Source organism: Aspergillus karnatakaensis (genome assembly GCF_047715665.1).
Source record: "Aspergillus karnatakaensis strain CBS 102800 unplaced genomic scaffold BJY04scaffold_44, whole genome shotgun sequence".
NCBI lineage: Eukaryota > Fungi > Ascomycota > Eurotiomycetes > Eurotiales > Aspergillaceae > Aspergillus > Aspergillus karnatakaensis.
The window spans coordinates 101,621-118,350 of NW_027395756.1; the positions used below are offsets into that span (position 1 = coordinate 101,621).

Genomic DNA, 16,730 nt, shown 5'->3' on the forward strand with positions numbered 1-16,730 from the left:
CATTGTTGATGCTAACTGAAGCGGTGTAGTAGGGTGCTATCACGACCGATCCATTTTTGTCTCTTAGTTTAGATTTCATTTGAGCTTTCAATAGGCAACTTTTATCACTACTTGCCGCGCCTTCAGAGCATAGTCCTTCATCTGTGCCGGGTATTGCCTGCCGATCCACGCGGCCGCCGCTATCCTCGACCATGACCGACTCTCCGCTTCCTGAAGCAGACCACGGCCGTTCCCTGCGGGATAGAGTCTTCGATGTCTTCCGTGCTTCACCGTCTCCCAGCTTCGTGTCTCGCTCTGCGGCTCAGAATAATACCATGAGTGACGTTGGTGAGTCAACTGAGGGGAATACGTCTCGCGGGATCAACATCCGAACCCCGCTGCTGAGGTCCTACGACCGTCGAGAACCCCCGTGTGGTCTGGGAGAATCCTGCGATCATGGCACGTTTACTCCGCGAGTCGTAACGGATGAGAATCTTGGCTGGCGCACAGGCCCCATGCCCAACTATGGGGAATCACGCTCAGGCGTAGGGAACCATAGCCGGCAGTCTACCGGTACCGCACCGAGTATACAAGGACCAGAGAACCTGCCTCCCGCCGGGGCTCCAGCATCACTTTCTGTAAAACATAGTAGGACCTTGTATGTGGGAGCTTCGATATTGCCTTGAAGTAGCGGACTAATGTGTGCCAGATATATATCGTACTATGTCCCGTTCTTCAACTGGATATCCCAGTATCGACTGTCCTATCTACGAGGGGACCTCAGTGCTGCCCTGACAGTCGCTTCAATCTACATTCCAATGGGGTTGTCCCTGTCGAACATTGCCCACGCGCCCCCAATTAACGGCCTTTACTCCTTCGTCATTCAGCCATTTGTGTACGCAATTTTAGGGAGCGCGCCGGGGCTAGTGCTTGGACCAGAAGCAGCTGGATCATTGTTAACTGGGGCCATTGTCAAGGCGAGCGTCAATCAAGGTTCGTCTGGTGAAGAAGATGACGCTGCCAACGCCATAATTGTTGGTGTTGCTACCGCCCTCGCAGGTCTCATGATTTTCATTGCTGGGATCTTCAGACTAGGCTTCTTGGACAATGTCTTGAGCCGCCCTTTTCTGAGAGGCTTCATCACTGCAATTGGATGTGTTATTTTTGTGGATCAGTTCATTCCCGAGCTCGGTCTTGCAACCGAAGCAAAGGAGGCAGGCATCACGCACGGTAGCACCGTGGATAAGCTGGTTTTCATCATAAAGAACATCAGGAATTCACATAGCTTGACGGCAGCTGTCGCATTCACGAGCTTTGCTATCATTATGGTATTTCGGTGAGTACTTTCCGATTTTAAGAGGTCACTGCTCTGATGCGTTCACACACAGCACCCTCAAAAAGATTCTTCAACCGCGGTTCCCGCAAGTCATTTATTTTCCGGATCGTATTATTGTCGTCGTCCTTTCTGCGGTCCTGACACAGCAGCTCGGGTGGCATCACAAAGGACTCGAGGTCCTAGGCGCAACCAAGAATTCCGGGAACGGTGTTTTCAAGTTTGAGTGGCCATTCCAGCCCAAGCATGCGACACATTTGCGCACTGCATTGAGTACATCCTTCATAATTGCACTTCTCGGGTTCTTCGAGTCGTCCGTCGCCGCCAAGGGTCTCACTGGTGTTGCGAGTAAGGGTGTACAGGGAATGCAAGTCAGTCCTAACAGAGAAATGGTGGCATTGGGTGTTGCCAATGTTCTGGGCGGGTGCTTCATGTCTCTCCCGGCCTTTGGTGGCTATGCACGCAGCAAAGTCAATGCCTCGACTGGTGCACGCTCCCCAATGAGCAGTATCTGCCTCAGTTTGATCACATTGATATGCATCATGGTCCTCTTGCCTTATCTGTATTATCTTCCCGTGAGTGTCCCATTACACCAGTGCCTGTTCCTGCTGATATGAGTATAGAAAGCCGTACTTTCCTCCATGATATCCGTCGTCGCTTACTCCTTAATCGAGGAGTGCCCCCATGATGTGATCTTCTTCGTCCGTCTGCGAGGATGGTCAGAGCTAGCACTCATGCTACTTATATTCATCTCAACAGTTTTCTACTCACTTGAGCTAGGAATTGCTCTCGGAATGGGACTATCTGTTCTGATCCTCATTCGTCACTCTACCAAACCCCGAATCCAGATTCTTGGCAAAGTAGCAGGCAGTGACCGATTTGACAACGCTGAACTCCACCCCGAAAACGTCGAATCAGTCGAAGGCGCCCTGATCGTAAAAATCCCAGAGCCCTTGACATTCGCAAACACCGGTGACCTCAAGAATCGGCTTCGTCGCCTGGAGATGTACGGTACGAGCCGTGCTCATCCTTCCATGCCGCGCATTCGCCCTGCGGAGCATAATCAGAATGTGATCTTCGATGTCCATGGTGTTACCAGCATCGATGGTTCGGGTGCACAGGTTCTATACGAGATTGTGGATGGGTATGCGCAGGCTGGGGCTAGGGTGTTCTTCTGCCGGGTCCCAAATCGCAGCGTCTATCGGGTGTTTGAACGCAGTGGCATTGTTGAGCGGTGCGGCGGTGTGTCGCACTTTGTCGGACACGTCGATGAGGCGCTCAAGCTGGCGGAAGCGGAGACTCGCACACTTAGTGGTCTTAGCGTTTGACCATCGTGCGTACGCATGGGAAGTGATTTTTGGAATTGGATGTCTGACGCTGTATGACGCTGATCGATCTACATGACTAACGATATAAAACCCCCAGACATGGTCAAAAGCATTAACATACTAGATGAGTTGTAAAGTACGAGATTATTTATCAAAATGTGATGAACATCGTGCCGTCTTTGTATTCCTTCTGGTTGAAATTGAATCTCAATTCCTATGGTTATAGTACAAACGTCCTACGACTCTCCTCCTCTCTCGATCCCCGTGGCAGCCCTTTCCAGAAGCGCCCTCAGCAACGCCTCTCCACCTCTCAACGCACCTCCATTCCTCTCGTCGTCCCCTTCTTCTCCATCGCCAAGCCCCTTCGCGACAATCTTCACCCTCCCCTCTCCGGTAACCACAAATCCCGCACACGCAACCCTCGTCACTTTCACATACCCGCCCGCTAACGGAGAACCCCCGATCTCCGGTAATCCAGCATCCAAAGCAAGATGTCCCTTAAGGTACGCCGAGAGACTAGAAAGGACAGATCTTCCATTCTCCCCGGCAGCATTGAAATTGGGGGCCCGAAGAAACTTCCTGAATGTCTCTCGCGGGATGTTAACATTCAATGCCTTCAGTGAGGGCGCGATTGGTGGAGCGAAGGAAAGAGTTAGTTGCATTTCGCGAATAACATCTTCCAACAACGCTTCAGAATTCGCTGAGGCTTCATCAGAGGTTGTTAAAGCCGAGACATACCCCTCTAGCATATCACACAGCGCACTCGGGGGGATCTTCAAGACAGAAACATAGGTGTCAAAATTTGAAGACAGGAATGAGAGAAAGCTCTCTCTGAGCGGTTTGGGGAGTTTGGTGAGTAGAAGTGGGAGATAGGTTGATGATGAGGAACCTGAGCTTGCACGTGTTTGCTTTCTTGTTTTCTTGTTCCCTTGTTGGCTTTCTGAATATGGGGGCGCTAGTAGTGCTGCCTTGTATGTTGTTGTTTCGTATATGAGTGTGATAAGCAGGCCTACTGGATCGGGACCCTCTAAAACCCCATGCCCAGGATTCAGGAAAGAGAGAGTCGATATGGATTCCCAGGTACAGGACTGGAGAGCGCCGATGCTCGCCAGCCCTGATACTGCCGAGGGGTTTTCATCGGCGCCGTAGCCCTGCGCGTCTGCGAAGGAATTTGTGAGGTGGTCTCTTAGGCGGGCGGCGTAAACTTGGAGAGCGGATGTGTTGGTGAGGAGAGACTCATGGTTCTGACTGTGATGTAGGGGAGAGAGACGATGGGATGTCCATGAGGTGTTCAGGAGGTGGTTTGGAGTTGCCATTGCGAGTATGGTCAGGGTACCCTTATGAAACTTATGTATGTATTGTTATGTTTGTGCTTTCTTGAGGCGCACCCATTTATTTCTGCTTCAAGAAGGGTGGTTCATATGGACATCACATGCCGAGGTCATCACTTTGACTGTTATATTCTCCGCCACTCTCAATGATTGATCTAGGATTCTAGATGATATATTCATGTTCTATTTGGTTTGACTTGAGGTGAGCCTGTATCTCAGACGCGACTCTTTAAGACAAACATGGCAAACATGACACGTGCCAAATGAGCCATCTCTAGTATAGGGCTTAGGGTTTCCCAGCTTGCAGCGCCGTAAACAAAAGAAACTGAGCTCAAATGATGAGCATGCTGCCAGTAAAAAATAAAAACCAGAAATAATTTACTCCAACTCGCAATGCATATAAATGTCGCCCGCCCCATGACCCAGTAAACAAAGCAAGAACGCCGCGACCCAAAAAGGGCAAAAGACCGAGGAAACAAAACAGAGAGTTGATCATCAAGCATACCAGGCTTCAAACCTTGGTGGTCGGCAGTCGGAGCAACCAAATATGATAGGTAGACTCTCACGAACCATCACGCATTCCATTTTGTGGGAAGGTACTCTCCGCGATGCCAACTCAGCCCTAGCGACGTCAAACCACACATCTTGTACGGAGCGATGAAGGTGCACATTCGGCGCACTCTCAAACACCAACGAATTCATGTCATCTTTCTCGTTCACCATCATATCGTTGTGGAAGTTGTACATAAAGTCCTTGCGGTGCTTTCGCTGACTGCCGCCGTCTCCTATTTCAGCCGAGAAATACTCCACGATCCGTAGAAAGGGCGACACAGTCAATAAGGAGCCAATCCAGCTATCATCCGTGCTAGGATCGTCGGGGGGTACCGTAAACTGCAGGTAGGATACTAAGAGTTGTAGACAATGGTGAGTTGATATCAGGGTGGAAGTATCCGTGAACGGAGGCGCCTGCATAATCTTCCTTTGCAGCTCTTGATACATGTTCTTGCGGACATGTGGTGGAATCGGCACAGGTAAACGCCCGGCCTCAAAGTCACGCAAGAGAACGTTGGTTTGCTCACGTCGAGCTTCAGCATATGATTCAAGAAAGTATAAAGTATAATACCTAAGATTCCGCATTAGCATTCAAGAGTCAACTATAGCGAGAGGGTGGCTAACATGAGTGGTGAAAGGTGGAACCAGATTCTTGCAGTCGCTTTCTTCATGAAGTCATTGCGCTCTGCTTTCGATGGGTATTTGGCTTTCATATACCCTGGCTCACTGTGCACAAATCGATCCATGACCCGATCTGCGAGGTAATAACACAGCTTCGAGCAAAGCTTTTGTCGTCGCCGAAGGCTATACATATAGCGGAAAGTATACAAATGGCCGCCCTTTGCACTCTTTGCGGGTGGAAACAGATCCGACAAGAGCACCACATCATCTTCCGGATTGCGAGTATATGTTCTTTGGCTGTCTAATGGCGACGGGAGTGTTCCGTGTCGGCGTTGGCGGAGGTATTGACGTGCGATCAACTGCTCATGCGTACTGAGTATTTGATTGAAGGATTTGCAAACTAGCTTCAGCGTAAGGAAGTCCGTGACACCGCAGTGGGCAAATATCGTGATTTGAAGCTCGACGGGCAAGAGGTCCCATGGCGAAGAAGTGGGTATCGGTTTGACCTTGCTGACACTGTGTCAGTGAAAACGCCGGTCAGCAACATTTTACAGATAGTTAACGTGAGTAACATACAGAGAGAGCGACGAAGATGATGGGAATACCCTGTGTCTGGTCGAAGCACGCTTTTCGGGGTCTGTTTGCTTCCGCAGACTGGAAGCGCGGGCTCTTTTCACTTGTGTCTGTAGTAGGTGGATAAGGGAACTCATCATCAAGTACAGCCATACATAGAGGTCACAGCCCCAGCTCAAGAGCCCTAGGGTTTATCACCTCCGAAGCCAGGAGGCTGGTTCTGGTTCGGTGCTTCATGAATCCTGTTTTCGTCAACCTGGTACCTAGTCAAAGAAGGGAGGGCCAGATGACTAAGCTAGTCCGGCCGACGAGGCAGTGCAGTCGCAAAATTGAACAAGCTTTATAGTTTTATGATGGCCAACTGGGTGGTGTTGAAAGCGCTATAACTGGTCTGAGTCGGCCGGTAGTTGGGAGGTGGCGCCGTTTGTGAGGCCAGAAAGATAGCCGGGGTTGTGAGATGCAATCGGACTGGGCTTCAACAACACCACCATGATAACTTACGTCATTCGCCAGAGGGGTTGCGTCAAGGAACTTCATCTATATAAGAGGTGAACGTTCCCTTTGCTTGACCAATTCAGGTGATCAACCCCGGAAGATTCACATCCAATATGAGCAAAAACATCCTTATCGTTGGAGCTACAAGGGGCTTGGGCGCCTCGCTTCGAAATCTATACGCAGCCGACCCCTCAACCCAGCAGGTCTTTGCAACAACGCGATCTGATAATGGACCTATATCTCAGTCTCGAGTGTCCTGGGTCCCTAATATTGATCTTACGAAGTCGGACGTCGGCCAGAAACTGGTTTCGCAGCTCCCTTCTTCAACCAAGATCTCATCCGTGATCATCACCGCGGGGTACTTTGGGCTCGAGTCATTTGATGCACCCGACTGGGACAAGCAGGTACAGATGTATACTACTTCTGCCATTGCGCCCGTCTTTATAGTCCAGCAGCTCGCTAAAGCTGGCTTCCTCGCTGAGGGCAGCAAGGTGATCCTTGTCAGCAGCGAGAGCGGTAGCATCACGCTGCGTCATGAGAAGGAGGGAGGGGGCAACTATGGCCACCACGCCAGCAAAACAGCCCTCAATATGGTTGGCAAACTCCTGAGCTTGGACTTGAAGCCTAGCGGTGTTGCTGTGGGCCTCGTTCATCCGGGATTCATGAGGACGGAGATGACGAAGGGCGTGGGATTCGATAAGTACTGGGACGATGGTGGAGGTGAGCTCCCGGATCATCGCCGCCATCTGATCTGCTAACCCAGAGTCTAGCTGTCACACCCGATGAGGCTGCCCGGTCGCTTGCAGAATTTATTGACAAATTTGACATCAGTCAGACGGGCGAGTATTGGGCTCCACGGGGTCCCAGGTAAGATTAATCTACTTCATCTCGACGATGGTACGTTCAGCTAATTGCTATAGGGACATTGGGACGGCGGAGCCTGTCTTGGGCTCTAGCTTGCCCACACCTTTGCAACTACCCTGGTAAACCAGCTCTGCTACGGCCATGAATCCACTATGTACATACTTTGATGACTATCGGCGATTGTTATTGGGCCTGCGGGCACAGAGGTTATGACTTTACGATGAGCGACGACCAACTCAAGACAGTCGATAAATCTTCTTCCAACCGTAGAAACAAAATGACCAGGTGCTAATGCCTTTAACAACCAACCCACGCATGGATGCTTCACAATCCAATGCCTGCATTTAAGACAGAGGTCCCTGTTTGTATGGACCCCAGGCTCGGCAATCTTATGGAAATTGGCTGCTAGGAGAGTCGTGCGTTACTCTCACTTTCGGAGAGCGATAATTTGTCTTTCTCGAACTGAATAAGTGAAGACTCAATGAATGAGGAAGGCGCAGCTGGCGCCGATCCGTTACCTGGGGCATTTTCATCGAGGCAGGCACAGGGGAGGGGCCCCTTGAAGCTTATAAGGACCTGTCGGAAACCACAGTGCTGCCTTTTGCAGGAGATGCATATGAGCTGATATAAGAAGGAGCGTGGGATAATTGCGCAGTTTGGGAAGGGGCGATTGAGACTCTCGCTCCTGCCAGTGAGTGAGCACCGTGAGAGTAGGAAAGAACGAGCGACTTCAAAGTCAATCGCGCCTGCCATTCCGAATACGGGGGAAGCAAGATTGATCCCTAAGGAAGGTGTTACAAGCGGCCGTATCAAGCCTGAGGTGAGTTATGCTGAAGGAAGAAGGCACTATGGGGTGGGGGTTCCCTTTGCATGAGAAGGACGATCAGCGCGCGCCGCACCTGCCCTACGAAACAAAGACACCACGAAGTGGGAAGTCGCGGCTGTTGTTATGACTTACCTTGAAGGTGCTGTCATTCTAGTGGCTTGAAGTATCAAGGCTGCCCTATGAATGACTTGAACATGCCAAGTAAAAAAAACAAAAGGAGGGGGTTGAACAAAGAATACAGAAAAAGATAAGTGCATCATCCGTGAATCGAACACGGGCCTCATCGATGGCAACGATGAATTCTACCACTAGACCAATGATGCTTGTTGATGTAATAATTTATTTTATTTTAATTTCAGTATAAAACAAAAATGGATCAAGTGCTTTTTGGTTCCCTGTAACTAACGTAGTTATAGCACAATCTCTGCGGTTCTTCATTAACGTGCGTCGTGCGGCGTTCATGTCTTGGACTTGGTTGAAAGTTGTAGCCTAACTAAGAGAGTGTCTTTAAACCCTGATACCCGATATATCTGGTGATGCGGCAGCTGTCAACTGTCTAGACAACAAGACGATCTATATATTAATCGGTCACTGGGTTCGGATCGTTGCATCGTAAACTTTCACTGAACCGATAGAACAAATTCTATAATTCGCAGACCCAGAGGGGACGCTAATTGAAAGCTCATCATTGTATCACGCAGGCGCAGTTGCAGAGACAACACGGCATGCGTCCACCCTGACATGTCCAGAGAGAGTTGAACCACACCACCATAGCATAACCATGTTAAGCTAGGCCGTCGGTCTCGGTCAAGAGCTCTAATTAAGAGGAGGGCGCACACAGTACTGCGCCTTTGTACATATTGCCCGGCCAAGTACAGTACCTACTGAATCCTGCTGTTGCTTCGGGCATCCTGATCCTATCCCTTCCCACCACATGCCGAACCCCGCAATTGACTATGCACCATGAGCTCCCAGATAGCAACGGGCATAACACAGGCATCTGGGAGTCATCAACAGCCAAGCCTCCATGATCATCTTGCCCAATAATGCCCATCGCCGGCAAGTTAGCCGATTTACCGATTTGACTATACGAGGTCAGCCCAGTGAGAACCTTCAACCTTGGATATGCGTGTGGGGCACAGCCCCGTTACGCCCATCGCCCAGGAGCCTAGTTGCTGGGCGTCGAACTGCGGGGCTTGGCGTAGTCTCCGGACTTTGTGGTCAGGAGAGGCCATTATCTCTGAACTTCTGAAGTTCCAATCGTTTTCCTGTGGCGGGGCGCAGAGCAGTTCTATGCTCAGGGTTTCGGTGGCAGCACTTGCACTGATACCACCTGCATCAAAATCCAGGATGCAACATCCCGCCGACAGCTCAACGGTCAACACGTCCCGCCAAAAAGCCGCCGATGTTGATCGACGGCCGGGCATCGTAAGGTTGGCATGAACCCTCACATGATACCCCGGCGATGCAATGCTGCGATCAAGTCTAGCGCAGTTTGCGGCAGTGCTGGGCAAGCGCTTGTGGGATGATGTAAGAGCGTATTCTCTTAACCTATGCGCGTGAAGAAGGTCAACAACACCCTGCTAGCCGAGACAATGGGGAGTGGATTGCTCAGAGACTCAAGACTGGGCTCAGCCTTGGGAGCGGACTTGGTGGAGAAGGCCCTCTCCATTTTCTGTCCAATACGAAGGCCGGTCGCAAGTGACTACCCCAGATCGAGTGCACTGCCTGCTAAGGTGCGAGGGAGATTTCCGCAGGGCAGATTCGGCCCCCTCAAAGGGGCCGTCTTTCCCGATGACGTCCTGCAAAGCTACTTAAATCCATCGTCGCCCTTGCTTTTTGTATCTTAGCTCTGTTGTCACGATCATCAGTTCGTCCACAATCACATTTGTGGACTGTTTACTCGTCGAACCTCATCGCGAACATCAAGCGACTTTTACCTTTCGTATAATTATCAACTCGACCTCATTTCATCATGTCGGCCGACCCAAGCAACAGCCTCAACACCGGTGTCAACGGCAAAGCCCCTGCCAGCGGCAACAACCATCATGCTGCTCTCGTCAACGTCGAACCACCTCGTCTTTCTGACTTGCAGCCGAAGTATGCATCCGTGATCCAGCACGACGACAACAACCCTGAAGCGCACGGGTGGTATGCCTCATTCAGTAAGTTGGCGCCCCTGAAAAAGTAGGAACTCTGTTCAGCGACTGATCGCGCTTTATAGAGCACACCGTCGGAGAGTGTGTCGGAGCTCTGGGAATCATTCCCTGCTGCCCTTGCCCCAACCCTTTCCGACCCGTGCAGCAAGGTGAAGTCGGCTTGGTGACACGATTCGGCCGGTCCGTATTCGAGCCCATGAAAACTACGAAACCTGAATCTGCTAACTTTCAGCTAGATTTGAGCGCGCCGTGGACCCTGGTCTTGTCAAGGTCAACCCCCTCAGTGAACGTCTCATTACGATCGATGTGAAGATCCAGATCGTCGAGGTGCCTCGCCAGGTCTGCATGACCAAGGACAACGTTACCCTCAACTTGACCTCCGTTATCTACTATCAGGTTGTCTCTCCTCACAAGTCTGCCTTTGGTATTTCAAACATCCGCCAAGCGCTCGTCGAGCGTACTCAGACCACACTGCGCCATGTTATCGGTGCGCGCGTTCTCCAGGATGTGATTGAGCGTCGCGAGGAGATCGCACAGTCGACATCAGAGATTATTGAGGAAGTGGCCGCAGGTTGGGGTGTCAACGTTGAGTCTATGCTCATTAAGGATATCATCTTCAGTGACGATCTCCAGGACTCCCTGTCCATGGCTGCCCAGTCCAAGCGCATTGGTGAGAGTAAGGTTATTGCTGCTCGCGCCGAAGTCGAGTCTGCCAAGCTCATGCGCCAGGTATGCTCAAGGGATCTCTTCTCATCAAACTAAGCTAATCGCCCTATAGGCTGCCGATATCCTGTCCTCCGCCCCCGCTATGCAGATCCGATACCTCGAGGCGATGCAGGCAATGGCCAAGACGGCGAACAGCAAGGTCATCTTCCTCCCGGCCCCAAACCAGACTGTTACCCAACAGCTGGCGGCCGCTGAGAATGCTGGTGAAGGGCCCAGCCGCTATGCCTCGCCCTCTGGACAGAATGACGATGGTTTTCAGCATGCGATTAATGCCCGTGTGGTGGAGGACATCTAAATGCAAACGTCCAAGCACCTCTACACGTGGAATGAACGGCAGTAAATAATTTGGACCCTTCTTGATCAGGGTCACCTGGCTTTATTTAATCACGATACCCGCCTTCTTTTGATACTGTATTATTTGGATTGTTTACGACTAAGTATTCTACCTAATGAAGTCTATTACTCGCATTGCAATTCTTGAACCCACCACCACCATGATGATTTTGAAACGATACACTACCTACTACGGTACAATGACAAATGGCATCATAGACTTGGAATACCCTCAACGATTTGTATTCGTAGTAGTAGTTTGGTGGGCGGTGAGCTACAATAGTAACTTTGAGCTTGCTGTGGGGAAGCCCAGGTACAGATCCAGCCCCGACCCGCATGGAGACGAACTGGTCCAAGATGACATTTCACAACGACCGCCATCCCCCTTGATACCAGCTCAATGGCACCATCACAAGCAGCCAGCGCTGTTGCAGCCGCTAATACACCGACCCCAGAATACATCGACCCGTCCTTCGACCCCGTGGACTTCCTCAACGACACCCTCCCCCCACTCTCACTACAATCCTCACAATCGCAATCGCAATCCCCCCGAGCCGTGAACCTAGCCGAACTCGCTACACGGGTCCAATCCGTTCTCTCACAAATAAATGCACAAAATGTCCGTCACTCGACCACACTTACAACACTTGCAGATGATATTCTACGGAGCGGCAACCGCCTTGCATATGAAGTCGAGGTTCTGCGCGGCGAGACGATAACACTGTCCGACTTGTTGTCCGATAGTCTAGCGGGAGATATTTCGAGGTTTACCGTTACGGAGTCCAAATCCATAGCAGAGGGAACAAAACAAGACGGGGCCGAGGAAGGAGAAGGCCCCGAGGCGGAGAATGGAGTCGAAGAGCCGGAATACATCTCCAACCTGCGAACACTCACTCAAGTGCGAGCACGTCTTGAAGAAGTGGTTCAGACCTTTGGCGACGCAATGGATTGGCCACTCCCTCCATCCGAGACCTCGATAACCTCCTCGTTCATATCCGTCTCCGCGCCAGAGCTAGGCCCCGATAGCCACAGTCGGGAAGAGAAGGGGCAAGAGGTGGCGAAGAAGCTTATAGGGGAGATTGCCGAGCTCCTGGATAGTGATGGTGGTTTGGGTGGGATTGAGGCCGCAGCGCGCAGGGTTGAAGCACTGCGAGCGCTGGCGAACGTGTGGAAGGGGACAGCGGAGGAGAAGGCCAGAGCTCGGTTTGTGGATGGGCTGATGAAGACTGTTGAAGACCGCCGAAAGGCGCTTGAGGCTGTAGCTGCGCCGGCGCAGCAGGCTACGAGCTCAGGACCATCGAGAGGCCACCAGCGGCAGGAAAGCGAGGGGCCCGCGGGTGGCATTTTTCGTAACTTGCAGCGGTTACGGGAGGAGATTTACTTGGAGTGATCTCGCTTTTGTACTTTGCTTGTTGGGCATAAAGTTTTACAGGCGTTTGCATGGGGCTTGTTCCATATACTCCGTACCATTAGGTGACATCGCGATCATACATAGATTACAAGCCCTTGATGGGCGACTTGATATTCATGCATTGGGGTGCTTACCGACCAAACAGTTTTAATATGGCTAAGTGGACAAACCCGCAACAATATCTACAAAAGTACTCAGTCGTGTCATACCCTGGGCATCGAGGTTGCTGCAGATAGCTGTCCGACAAGGACCGACATAATAGTCGGGATATTTCTGTTACTGGCAGTGTGACCGTCACTTCTACCAATGCTTGCTGCATGGCTTTTCCAGGATGAAGATCATAGATCTAGAGCGGAAGCCCACCAATAAATACTCCGCTGCAGTAAGGCTGTCAACCTGAAACAGCACGAGTTGGGGTCGGATTACGCGGCCACCATGCGCAGAGCATAGAACAAGCCCGAGAGCTCATTGACGGGAGAAGAGCTTGATTGAGAAAGAGGGGATGAGGGAGGGCTTGAAAAAGAGGCCTTGATCTAGAAATATCAAATAATTGAGGAGCGTAGAGAAGAGGGACCGTGGGCGACGCGAGACTGTGACAGCTGCCAGACTGAAACTTGCGCCTCGTGGCGATCGATTTGGCTGTCGTCATCACAGCCAGGGACCGTCTCCTGGGGAGCAACGACTGCTGCAACATGGCCTCTTTCCACTCTCGATGATCTTCTCCTTTTATTTCAAAAAACTACTTGGTCTATCTCGCCTCGCTTGTCCCTTGCGGTGACCACGTTTCGCGCCGGAATGTTCAACTCTAATTGCTTCTGTTCCACACTCAAATCAGTCATCCCGTGAGCAGTGACTAATTCACCGTCAGCAGCTACAGCACAATCTGATAGATGGCCTCTCGCGGCCCTTTGGGCGGCCTGAATGGCCCTATACCCGGTCCCTGGGTCGACCAGTACAATTCGTGGCGCCTCTCTGCCACGAGGTTTCTGCAGCAGAGCCATTATCCGCGACTGCGGCCGCGACCGACGCGGGTGATCTTCACAATCGCAACATGTCTCTTCTTTATAGTTATTCTGCTGCGTCCTTCTCAGGAGGTAAGATTATACCAGGGCGGAGGGGTCACATAACTGACAATTGTAGACGGGCGTCAACTATTGGCTTCAGTACCCATCGTATCACCCATTCCACCAAAAACCCGAAGACGCGACGATCGTCTCTCCCAAACTATTTCTCGAGCATAACGAGACATTACCACATGCCAATTCAAACACATCCTTTCATCTCGTCTTACCCGCCACTCGGAGTACTCCAGGACTATGCCGTACCTTGACTTCGGCCATGATCTTGAACTACCCGCCGCCGACCCTCGTTCGGTACGGGAGAGAACTACCAACAGGCTCGGCTGGACACGATTACATGGTTGATAGAATTACTGGAATATACAACTTCCTTGCGTACACCGAGACCCTCAAAGAGAGTGACATTGTGTTGATTGTGGATGGGTTTGATATTTTCTTTCAGCTCCCGCCGGAGGTGATTCTTACGCGTTACCAGCAGCTGTTGCGGGAGGAGAATGCTAAGCTGCGCAAGAAGTATGGAATGGTGACCGTGGATCGGCCCTTCCGGAAGGACGGCGTGGAGACCATGCAAAAGTACTCGCAACGTGTGATCTTCTCCGCAAGCAAGGAATGCTTCCACGACCTTGCGGCGGATGCTGGATGCGTCAGTGTGCCAGGGTCAAGCCTGCCTCCGGATTCTTATGGGTGGAAGACAGATACACAACCACACTTGACCAGGCCGCGGTGGCTGAAACCGGGGGCAGTTATTGGACAGGTGGCGGATTTGAAGCTGATATACGCGCAAGTTCTGCGCTTTGTCGAGGAGCATCGCGCTGTTGAGGGGGATTACCTAGCGCTGACGCAGATGTATGGCCGGCAGGAGTATGTGCGGGAGCTCGAACGGCGAAGAACAACGAACGGCTTCAAGGAGACGATGTACCGATGGATAGGCATCTCTCAGGCCTCAAATTTGACCAGTAAAAGCCCGCGACTTGAGCCCGGCCAGCGGTATGAGTACGGTATTGGCTTGGATTTTGAGTCACGCCTATTCTTCAATACAGTCAGGTCAAAGGAAGACGTCGAATGGCTACGCTATAACAACGTCACGAAAACCTCAACTGCGCAAATGGAGCATCGTGTACCCCGGGAGCACCGTCTCCTACTCCCAGACGACGTCTCGGAGAAAAAGCTTGGCAATCCCTTCAAGCAGCCGAAGTACGGTAAGGATGAGTATATTAATCCTCCGTGGAACCACACTCTGGACGAACTTCCTCAGTACCGTTCATGGCACAACATTCCGTTGCTAACGAACGTCCACTCGGCCGAAGTACCAGTGCTAGTGCATATGAACAAGAAAGACAAAGGAACCGTCCGTGACACCTGGTGGTCAAATATGTGGTACTTCCCCTGGGCTCGGGCTCTCTTGCGCAAGTACATTCGTGCTCAGAGCGGTTTTGATGCCGCGCAACACGCCCTCCTTGGTGGACAGAGCTCGTGGGATACGCGCGGTGGTGCTGGAGGAGTTTGGACAGACAAAGGCGAATGGCTTGATTATCCAGAAGTTTGCGCAGGATTTGAACGCGACCTCTTTGACGACGAGATGGGCGTCTTTGGGGAGGAGGGCGGCGATGACTATGGCGGGCCCGTTTATAACCAGTGGGGCAACCTGGTCAAAGGTAGGGAGTTCTAGTCATACCCTTTGATCCGTGCATTGCCAGAGGTGGCCAAGCGCCTCGTCTTTGGAGTGGGAGTCTGTTCACTTATAGGGGCGTCTGGTTGATTCTTATATTTCCTTCAAAGATACCAAATAGATGCAAGCGTTGTGTATAGCTGAGATAGATTGATGCTAAATGAAACTCCATGCTTTTAACCATACCTTAACGCCAACCCAGGATATACTAACCAAGATATCATACAACCAATCTACATCTCCCATAAATATAAACCTGAACATGGCAAGTCAGGCCGTCGCACTTCCCAATGTCTCCCGAATGATGTTTAAAATCTCCAACACGTCATCATCGTTCAATCTCTGCTCCCTCTCCTCGATCACCGTGTCAATCAGGGCAAGAGCACCATAATCTCCTTGTTCGCCTTCCTCTTCTGCGCCCTCACCCTCACCCTCACCATTTGCTTGTCCCACTACCTCCTCCCCCTCTGCACCCTCTGCACCATTCTCACCACTATCCTGCGCATCAACATCCATTTGATCCCCACCACGTTCTGCACCTCCTCCATTCGTTCCCTCCGCAGGAGGAATCCCAACCCCCAAATTCACAATCATAAGCACCTCGCCCTTCGTCAGCCCATACGGCTGTAATCGGGTGATCAAATCCCGGAGAGCGGTTTCGAGAGCGTCTTGTGCCGTCTCTGTGTTTGAAGCTGCCTTAGTGGCCTTCTTGCCCTTAGTCTTTCCTTTTCCGTTTGCGTTTACGGCTGAATGATCTTCTGTTGGCGAGACATATTGCGGATAACGGAGAAGATGGGGAGAGAGGCGCGTTGCATAGTTGTGAATCTATATGAGCCGAGCATGGCAATTAGCATCGACGATCTTACACGTTGGATATTTATGCCTGTGGGTTCTGTCTCGTTTCTTCCCGAGCTTTGGTATTGCAGATAGGCTCACCTCCTTAACGACTGTATTGTGATCGCGCAAGTCTGGACTCGGGATCCAATGTTTTTGGTTCACGCCTGGTGGAGGATTTGGCGGACGACGCGGGGGGTTTGAGGAGAGGAACGAGAGGACTTCGATGTTTGTTAGGGTTGCGGATTGGGGAGAGATGATCTGGGTTTATTAGCCTGGTGACCCTCCGACTAATAGAGCAATAGGCACAATATTGGGGTGAGCATACCCTCATTGTGAGATTGAGCGAATGTGTTCGATTTGGTTAGCGATATCGTTGGATCGTGGTGACTCGTGAGGGGAAGAGAAGGGGAAAAATTGGGCGGTGAGGGAGAAAGTGTATGATTGTGCTGGCAGAATATTCGGGATATTGAATATAGTAGACGGTGGTTTTGCAGCTCTATACGAAGTCACCACCACGTTTCGAAGTCATGATAATTTCAGCAGTGCGATTTTGACATGGTAAATGCTAAGTTTCTGCTGGATAGTGGGGCAATTGGCCACTAACTATTGAGGGC

General features: G+C 51.2%; 8 protein-coding genes and 1 non-coding gene across 9 annotated transcripts; 5 read left to right on the forward strand and 4 right to left on the reverse strand.

Moving 5' to 3' along the window:
* Positions 1-52: 52 nt before the first annotated feature.
* BJY04DRAFT_108424 (SulP family inorganic anion transporter) lies at positions 53-2,674 on the forward strand. Its single transcript, XM_073708087.1, has 4 exons — positions 53-637; positions 689-1,315; positions 1,368-1,887; positions 1,936-2,674. The coding sequence occupies exons 1-4, from the start codon at positions 192-194 to the stop codon at positions 2,638-2,640; spliced, it is 2,298 nt and encodes a 765-aa protein (XP_073568442.1). The 5' UTR covers positions 53-191; the 3' UTR covers positions 2,641-2,674.
* Positions 2,675-2,821: 147 nt separating this feature from the next.
* Positions 2,822-4,071, reverse strand: BJY04DRAFT_195275 (uncharacterized protein). Its single transcript, XM_073712182.1, has one exon. The coding sequence runs from the start codon at positions 3,954-3,956 to the stop codon at positions 2,877-2,879; it is 1,080 nt and encodes a 359-aa protein (XP_073568443.1). The 5' UTR covers positions 3,957-4,071; the 3' UTR covers positions 2,822-2,876.
* A 1-nt stretch (position 4,072) lies between these two features.
* On the reverse strand, positions 4,073-6,147 carry BJY04DRAFT_195277 (F-box protein). The gene is made up of 3 exons (XM_073712183.1): positions 5,721-6,147; positions 5,148-5,660; positions 4,073-5,094 (listed from the first exon to the last, which is right to left on the reverse strand). The coding sequence occupies exons 1-3, from the start codon at positions 5,855-5,857 to the stop codon at positions 4,467-4,469; spliced, it is 1,278 nt and encodes a 425-aa protein (XP_073568444.1). The 5' UTR covers positions 5,858-6,147; the 3' UTR covers positions 4,073-4,466.
* Positions 6,148-7,153, forward strand: BJY04DRAFT_195278 (oxidoreductase, short chain dehydrogenase/reductase family superfamily). The gene is made up of 2 exons (XM_073712184.1): positions 6,148-7,079; positions 7,133-7,153. Exon 1 carries the CDS (start codon positions 6,326-6,328, stop codon positions 6,968-6,970), a length of 645 nt encoding a protein of 214 aa, XP_073568445.1. The 5' UTR covers positions 6,148-6,325; the 3' UTR covers positions 6,971-7,079; positions 7,133-7,153.
* Positions 7,154-8,154: 1,001 nt separating this feature from the next.
* BJY04DRAFT_t123 lies at positions 8,155-8,225 on the reverse strand. Its single transcript has one exon. It is a non-coding gene; the product is annotated as a tRNA-Gly (tRNA).
* A 1,652-nt stretch (positions 8,226-9,877) lies between these two features.
* BJY04DRAFT_220917 (slipin family protein) lies at positions 9,878-11,082 on the forward strand (the record flags this gene model as incomplete). Its single annotated transcript, XM_073717002.1, has 4 exons — positions 9,878-10,067; positions 10,127-10,241; positions 10,298-10,790; positions 10,840-11,082. 4 exons carry the CDS (start codon positions 9,878-9,880, stop codon positions 11,080-11,082), a joined length of 1,041 nt encoding a protein of 346 aa, XP_073568446.1.
* A 70-nt stretch (positions 11,083-11,152) lies between these two features.
* Positions 11,153-13,123, forward strand: BJY04DRAFT_108559 (uncharacterized protein). Its single transcript, XM_073708090.1, has one exon. It carries the CDS (start codon positions 11,521-11,523, stop codon positions 12,508-12,510), a length of 990 nt encoding a protein of 329 aa, XP_073568447.1. The 5' UTR covers positions 11,153-11,520; the 3' UTR covers positions 12,511-13,123.
* A 69-nt stretch (positions 13,124-13,192) lies between these two features.
* On the forward strand, positions 13,193-15,461 carry BJY04DRAFT_195288 (glycosyltransferase domain-containing protein). The gene is made up of 2 exons (XM_073712185.1): positions 13,193-13,625; positions 13,672-15,461. The coding sequence occupies exons 1-2, from the start codon at positions 13,422-13,424 to the stop codon at positions 15,277-15,279; spliced, it is 1,812 nt and encodes a 603-aa protein (XP_073568448.1). The 5' UTR covers positions 13,193-13,421; the 3' UTR covers positions 15,280-15,461.
* On the reverse strand, positions 15,415-16,730 carry BJY04DRAFT_108804 (uncharacterized protein). The gene is made up of 3 exons (XM_073708092.1): positions 16,442-16,730; positions 16,216-16,374; positions 15,415-16,104 (listed from the first exon to the last, which is right to left on the reverse strand). Exons 1-3 carry the CDS (start codon positions 16,445-16,447, stop codon positions 15,550-15,552), a joined length of 720 nt encoding a protein of 239 aa, XP_073568449.1. The 5' UTR covers positions 16,448-16,730; the 3' UTR covers positions 15,415-15,549.

What these genes read in the sequence shown, in the direction of transcription:
- BJY04DRAFT_108424 (XM_073708087.1), top strand. Translation starts at nt 192, where the DNA reads ATGACCGACTCTCCGCTTCCTGAAGCAGACCACGGCCGTTCCCTGCGG. An exon ending in GTAAAACATAGTAGGACCTT is followed by an intron (nt 638 to 688) that starts GTATGTGGGAGC and finishes AATGTGTGCCAG; the next exon opens with ATATATATCGTACTATGTCC. An exon ending in GCTATCATTATGGTATTTCG is followed by an intron (nt 1,316 to 1,367) that starts GTGAGTACTTTC and finishes GTTCACACACAG; the next exon opens with CACCCTCAAAAAGATTCTTC.
- BJY04DRAFT_195275 (XM_073712182.1), bottom strand. Translation starts at nt 3,956, where the DNA reads ATGGCAACTCCAAACCACCTCCTGAACACCTCATGGACATCCCATCGT.
- BJY04DRAFT_195277 (XM_073712183.1), bottom strand. Translation starts at nt 5,857, where the DNA reads ATGATGAGTTCCCTTATCCACCTACTACAGACACAAGTGAAAAGAGCC. An exon ending in TCATCTTCGTCGCTCTCTCT is followed by an intron (nt 5,661 to 5,720) that starts GTATGTTACTCA and finishes TCACTGACACAG; the next exon opens with TGTCAGCAAGGTCAAACCGA. An exon ending in TTCCACCTTTCACCACTCAT is followed by an intron (nt 5,095 to 5,147) that starts GTTAGCCACCCT and finishes GCGGAATCTTAG; the next exon opens with GTATTATACTTTATACTTTC.
- BJY04DRAFT_195278 (XM_073712184.1), top strand. Translation starts at nt 6,326, where the DNA reads ATGAGCAAAAACATCCTTATCGTTGGAGCTACAAGGGGCTTGGGCGCC.
- BJY04DRAFT_108559 (XM_073708090.1), top strand. Translation starts at nt 11,521, where the DNA reads ATGGCACCATCACAAGCAGCCAGCGCTGTTGCAGCCGCTAATACACCG.
- BJY04DRAFT_195288 (XM_073712185.1), top strand. Translation starts at nt 13,422, where the DNA reads ATGGCCTCTCGCGGCCCTTTGGGCGGCCTGAATGGCCCTATACCCGGT. An exon ending in TGCTGCGTCCTTCTCAGGAG is followed by an intron (nt 13,626 to 13,671) that starts GTAAGATTATAC and finishes TGACAATTGTAG; the next exon opens with ACGGGCGTCAACTATTGGCT.
- BJY04DRAFT_108804 (XM_073708092.1), bottom strand. An exon ending in ACAATACAGTCGTTAAGGAG is followed by an intron (nt 16,105 to 16,215) that starts GTGAGCCTATCT and finishes CGGCTCATATAG; the next exon opens with ATTCACAACTATGCAACGCG.